The sequence below is a fragment of the Capra hircus genome, chromosome 15 (assembly GCF_001704415.2).
Source record: "Capra hircus breed San Clemente chromosome 15, ASM170441v1, whole genome shotgun sequence".
NCBI classification, from domain to species: Eukaryota; Metazoa; Chordata; class Mammalia; order Artiodactyla; family Bovidae; genus Capra; species Capra hircus.
The window spans coordinates 30,125,132-30,131,858 of NC_030822.1; the positions used below are offsets into that span (position 1 = coordinate 30,125,132).

The 6,727-nt window shown below is 51.1% G+C and overlaps 1 protein-coding gene across 4 annotated transcripts in view; it reads left to right on the top strand.

Annotated features, from left to right (window-relative positions):
- The window catches only part of FAM168A (family with sequence similarity 168 member A), a 199,031-nt gene extending 194,285 nt beyond the window's left edge, over positions 1-4,746 (top strand). For 2 of the 4 annotated variants that reach the window (XM_018059372.1, XM_018059374.1), the window contains 3 exons: positions 410-584; positions 2,106-2,235; positions 2,946-4,746. In XM_018059372.1, coding sequence (XP_017914861.1) covers positions 410-584; positions 2,106-2,218 — 288 coding nt within the window. In that variant the 3' untranslated portion in view covers positions 2,219-2,235; positions 2,946-4,746. The remainder of the gene's footprint in view (positions 1-409; positions 585-2,105; positions 2,236-2,945) is intronic. The other 2 variants (XM_018059373.1, XM_018059375.1) reach the window with 2 other exon arrangements.

The window sequence follows — 6,727 nt, forward strand, 5'->3', positions numbered from 1 at the left end:
TATTATGTAGTAGAAGCATTTGAGAAGCTCTGGATTAAGATGATCCAAGCCTTCTGTCCACTCTGCCCAGAGATCAGCAGACCTGTGGGCTGTGACGGCAGAACGCAGTCATGTGATCCAGGCAGTGGGGTGTCACCTCAGACCATTGTCTCCATCGTCAGCCTTTTTGCCTAAAAGGAAATATATAGTAAGAGACATTTGGGGAAGCGCTCTGCATTTAGGACATTTTTCTAGTATGTAAAATGGCAGCATTCACACCAGCACGGTACTTCCACGAGCAGAGCCCCAGACCTTGTGGCCCTGGGCCAGAGATTCTCAGATACCATCGCTTAAGGTTTGAGACAGGCTCCCCTCCCCTCTCTCCCCACCTCTCCAAAAGCCGGTGTGACCTCAGCCCCTCTTCCCCCAGGGAGCTTACTATACACAGCCGGTGTATGCTGCCCAGCCCCATGTCATCCACCACACCACGGTCGTCCAGCCCAACAGCATTCCCTCTGCTATCTACCCGGCGCCTGTCGCCGCTCCCAGGACCAACGGCGTGGCCATGGGAATGGTGGCCGGCACCACCATGGCAATGTCAGCAGGTAAGGGCAGCATCTATGTCAATGTCCATTCCCTTCCTCCAGGAACTCACGACAGAGTGGAAAACACAGTCATGGGATCGACTGTAGCATAACATGAAGAATCCTGTGCCTGGGAGTTCTAGGGACCCTCTAACTCTGTCCACAGGGCTGTGGAAGATTTCACCATGGAGGATGTAGTGAGCTAAGCCTTAAAAGGTGAACAGAGGCTAATCAGAGAGATGAAAGAGGGAAGGGCAGTCCAGGGGAGAGAACATGAGTAAAGCACATTCACAGAATGGACATGGTATAAATCGCTTAGAAAATGAGAGCGTAGAGTTGGAAGGGTGGCTGGAGCAGTTGTCAGAGATAAAGTGGTGGAGAGTCTCGAATACGTAGGTAACAGGGAGCTAGCAGAGAGGTTTAAGCATGGGAGAGAGAGGTTTGTCTAATCATTCTCTCTGACTGCAAGGTGGAGACAGCTGGGTCGAGGGGATATGGGGGGAAAGCTGTGCTTTAGAGGACAGATGATGATGCTAGGACTCTGCTAGCAGCAGAGTTCCAAACAGGAGGGCACAGGGCAGTGTTCTTTAGCAGGCAGGAGCTTCGGGACCTGTCCAGTAACTAATTGCGTGTCTTGGAAGAAACAGGAGTCCAGGAGAACCCCTTCTCCATTTCTGGCTTACTCCAGAAGCCCCGAGGATGGAGTTAGGGAGAGACACCAGAGGAAAAGCGAACTTCCCAGGTGGCTTAGAGGGTAAAACGTCCGCCTACAATGCAGGAGACCCGGGTTCAGGAAGATCCCCTGGAGAAGGAAATGGCAACCCACTCCAGTACTCTTGCCTGGAAAATCCCATGGAAAGAGGAGCCTGGGAGGCTACAGTCCATGGGGTCACAAAGAGCTGGACACGACTGAGAGACTTCACTTCACCAGAGGACGAGCAGGTTTGGGGAAGTCTTTGGATGAGTTGGCACTAAAAGAAGAGCATGAGAAGACAAGAGAGCTCTGAATAACCTTTAGAGACCCAACTTTCAGAGAATCAGCGAGGTCATCTTGTGGGGAAAGAGAGTACAAGGGCTTGAGTGGGCAGGAGGTGGGAGTTGGGATTTTCCTCTGCCCCTTATGTAAGCATTGAGGCCTCTCACTCCCCAGATCAGGTCTGCAAGCTGATGGAGATCTGCTGGGTGCCAGCCTTATTGTTTGGGTCCTGGGGACCAAATACCAATAGGCCAAACCAGAGGCCTACCCTTAGGAACAGCTAGTTAGTGGGACGACCAGCGCCACATAAAGCAGCAGACACCTCTCAGTGTGATGTGCAGTGAGAGTGGCACACAGAGAAGAGTGAAGGGAGGCCACTGAAGACTGGCTGTCCTGGAGCATCAGGAAGGTTTCCTCTCGGGAGATGGCTCCTGGCAAGGTGGGGAGGGCTGGGCGGCAGCTCATGAGTGGGAGGGGAGCAGCTGTGAGAGATCACGGCCCTTCCTCCTCACCCCAGCACCTGGGACGGCCTCATCAGGCTTGCTCTTCTCCTTCCGGATGCTCAGGTACCCTGCTGACTGCACCCCAGCACACCGCGATCGGGGCACACCCTGTCTCCATGCCAACATACAGGGCCCAAGGGGCCCCTGCGTACAGCTATGTGCCCCCGCACTGGTAAAGCCTGCACCCATCCAAGTGAGTGGGGACCGGGTGCGAGGTGGGAGGGTGACCAGCTAGCAGAACTGTCCCACAGCCCCTGGCTTGGCCCAGCACAGGTGTCAACAGGGGCAGGTGACAGTTACTAGTCGCTTTCCTGCTCCAGCTTCAGCAGTATCACTCTTTATTATAGCTGTCATTTTCTATATATTCTAGATACTTTACATATGTTATCTCATGATCTGCACAGTAGCTCTGTGAAGTAAGGATCATTGCTCTATTTTACAGATAAATATATAGTTTAGTATCACTTAACTAGTAAAAACTAACCTGGGACTTGAACTCCAATCCTCTAGTACTAAATTTTGTGCTCTTTACTTCAGACTTCTAACTGTGGGCCTGTCCTTCCAATGAACTTTTATCTCAATCAGATGTTGGCTCCGACTGGGGCCAGGCAGAAGCCCTAGGTCACCCTCACCACCAGGCTCCCCCTTCCTCTGCAGATACTGAGGCGGTGCCAGTGACCTGTAGAGCTCCAGGGATGTCACTGAAAATCACTGCCATGCCTCCTTGTCTCCCTTGCTGCCGCCTCCAGAGCTCTCGGCACTGGATGGGAAATGGGCCGCTCCACTGGGAAGGCACAGACGACTCCATTTAGGGCTCTCAGCATGAGGGGAAGGGGTCCAGGAGCTCCCTGAAGGGCCTCAGGAATACTGCTGTCACTAACAGCTTTCCCCTTCCTCCCCTAGACCCGGAGTCACACATTGTATGCAACTACTCAAGTCTTACACAGGTGCTGGAGCAGCTCCCTAGCAGCACCACCTCTATTTGCAAGAAGAGACAACGGAAGTGCAAGGGTCACTTTATGCATCATTAACGGTTTTGGTTTTTATTTTTGGTTTTTGTAAAAGCTGCTTTTTCTAATCTCCTGCCTCTCCCCACCGTCCCCTTGAGCCGCTGCCCTCCCAGCTCCACCCTTCTCCTACGTGACCAGGCACATCCTCTCTGCTCCTTTCCTCCCCCAAGCGTTCAGTCCTGGGAGCCTAGTCTAGCGGCAGGCAGAGAGTGGGGTCTGTTGCAGTGGTTCAGCTGCAGGTGCGATTTCCTTTGAAGAGCATAGTGGATGTGACCCTTGGGTCCAGGGTAGGAACTCAGAACTGTTGAGCAAACCACATCTCTGAGGGATGGTTTCTTTTTCGATTTTTCTCAAGCAGGATTAGTTTAAGACACTGCTGTATCCTGACACAAATGAAATATCTTCTGATATTTCTGAGAACCATCGCAACAGACCAAGAACAAAACCACCTGATTAGGTAGGAGCGTTCATAGCAGCTTAATAATACCCCAGATGAGAACCTGGGAAAACCAGATTTTTTTCTTTGGGAGAACTTGAGGGAGGGTGGGGGGAGGGGCGCACTGTGGGAAGGCAGAGGGAAGAGAGTCGGGAAGCCCTTGCCTGCTGGCTTTGGCTTGTAAGGTCTCTGGCCAAATTGTCTGGGCCTGGACCCTCTAATTTGCACAGTGATGTTAACTGACCTGGCACTTCCTCAGAAGGTGATTTTTGACCTCAGACCTGCCAAGCAGCTGCAGGATGGTGGGATCCCAGCCTTCCAAAGCCTCAGAGGCTAGGTGCCCAGTGTAATCTAGACCTTGGCCTCTGCGCCTTCATGGATCCACTCTGGTGAGGAGCTTGCTCCTGAGTAGAGTGGAAACCTGTGGCATTTCTCTCCCTTCCCTTTGTCCTTCCCAGAGCCAGGGCTCACCTGTCTGTCCACGGCACTGGCAGACAGGCTAAGTTCTTGGTTACCTTGTGCCATTCATGGCCAAAGTGAAGGAACCACATTCCAGGTGGGTGCTGGTGGCTCTGGAGGTCAGGATAGTGAAGGAAAAGCAATAGCAATAAACATTTCATCGACTCATGGAACTGAAGGGACCTTAGCAATCATCTCATCCATTCCCCTGTTTGACAGATAAGGAAGCTGAGGCCCAGAGAAGAGGAAGGGACTTCCCTAGACCTTGCAGTAAATTAGCATTAAATGCAACCTTCCTGCCTGGGGCATGTTGCCCACAAAAATTTACCTAGGGATGGATTGGCTTGGCTTTGTAAAAATGAAGCCAGCAGTGCCCACACCTGATGAGCTCTGGAACAGTCTCTGGGCTTTTGTTTCTGCTCCTTTCCTCCATGGATTTCAGAGGCAGAGGTTGAAGACTTGGCCGAGGTCACATGGGGGCAGATGGTGGGAACAGAAATTGCAAATGAGGAAATAGCATTTGGAAATTCTGTGAAGACATCCGGACCTCTCATCCTATACCTGACTCCAGCCCTTGGAGGAGCAGGTGGACTGGCTGAAAAGGAGTCCATGCTGTTAAGACAGTAGCCCCTCATCCTGAGAGGAGAGGAGGAAACATGCACTCTCTGGGGAGAAGAGGGACCCCTGGGTCAGGAGGCCCCATTGGTCTCAGCCAGGAGCCCAGCTGTCTAACACTGCCCCCCTGCACCCGGCACTTGGAGGGGTTAGCAGCCCCTTCGGGGATGGTTGGTGGCGGGGTGGGGGGGTGGGGTGGGGGCGGCGTGCACAGGAACATTTTACTGAACAAAATGGGATCATTGATGACATTCAGAACTTCTAAATAACTCTCTTCATTTTAAATTCATGCATATGTGGATATATCCCTACCCCTACCTCCCATGTCTCCCTAAAGGAGGAAATAATCAGGAAACCCCTAGGCCAGGAGGACCTCAGAGGCTATCTGGCTGTTCCCAGGGGTGCACAGCCCAGCAGCATCCTCGACCTGGGAAATGCAGGACCAGTAAGGAAAAGCCCCGCTGTTCTAAACGGTCTGCTCAGGGGTGCTGAAAAGGTTTTGTTTTAAAACAATAGAAAGTTTTCCAGTGTTAATCCTTTTTTTTTTTTTTTTTCTTTTTTTGGGCAAATACCTCCTCCTACTCTCTGGTTGTATAAGGGTGGGTGAAGGTTGTTTTAGATTATGTCATACATGTTTAGAAAATGCCAAAATAATAATAATGATTATAATAATAATAGGAAACATATGTGTTTGTCAGGTGCTTCATAGACTTCAGAGCACTTCACAGCCTTTAATTTACTGACCCTGAGGGAAAGACAAGGTCAGAGTTATTTCACCCATTTGACAAATGAAGAAACTGATCCTATTTAATAGCAGGAAAAGGAACTTGCCCCAAAGTGAGCAGAATGCTGGCACCCCAGTAGGCTCCCCTGAACCCCACTGCCTCCAGATGGGCTGGGGCAGAACCAGAGGAGGGGAAAGGAGATCTAGGAATTACCTTTTTACCTTTGTTCATTCTGTACCAGTATGTAAAAACTAACATCTAGTACCTCAGTTTTTCACAAAGCAATTTCATACCCATCATCTGGTTTAACCCCATGAAAAAGATGATTCTCTCATTTGATCCATGAGGAAACTGAGACTTGGAAAGGCAGAGTGACTTGCTCATAAGTGGCAGAGCTATTTGAATCTCAGTTTGTGGCCTCTTTCCCTCCAGTCTGACTCCACACACAGGCTTGTGGACTGAAACTCGATGCTGTGCACCCTCTCCTGGCCCTTGTATGTAATTCAAGATCAAGGGCAGACCCCAAGGCAAAAACAAGGTGTGGAAAGGCTGGGGTCTGGAAGAACCCAGGCACAGCACCCCTTTTGCGGGCTGAGCACCGGAGCCCCAGTTCAGCTGGCCTCGCCCTCTTGCTTTGACGGAGATCCACAAGCCTGGCCAAGCTTGGGGAGTCACTGCAGAGGGACTGAGCCCAGGAGAACGAGGCAGTCGTGTGCCTGTGGTAGGATGAGCGCACGTGGGGTCACAGGCATCCATCAGGAGGTACCATGAGCGTCATCCACAGATACTGGATGGCCCAGTGGTCGAGCTGGACAGAAGGTCAGAGCTTGAAGGGCCCTGTCATTTTAGGAAGTCCAGCAAGCCAGAGGACAAGGGGTGTGCCCACATGACATTTGAGCTGCAGCATGGCACCAGCAAAGCCCTCTCCACCCCATTCCACTGCTTCTCACCAGTGCCACAAGCTTGGTGGGCAGGGTTAGGGGTACAGGTGGTTCCAGTCACCAGCCAACCCTCACAGCTTCCCCCACTTCTACCTGCCTCCCTCTCCTTAGCCTGGGGCCCAGGAAGCTGGAGTCTGGAATCTGGAGTGCCCCCAAGTGGTAAAAGCATGAAACTTAATCTTTCTGCCACATTTTGGAAAAATTGATTTCCTTTCTTCCCTGCAAGACAGGACAGTTGCTGCTCTTCCTCTCTCTCTCCTGGCAGTGACTATAAAGTGAATATCCCCCTCCCTATATATTGAAAAAGGACACTCACCTGTCCAGTTTATTGCCTGTGTACGAAGTACTTTGATATTGATTGCCAAAATTCCCATTTTATAGATGGAAAAAACTAAGTCTCTGAAGGCTTAAGAGACTTGCCAAAGGTCACATAGCTCATCAGAGAAAGAGCCAAGATTTGAAGAGCCAACTCTTCAAATCCCCTGCTCTTTCTGCTGAC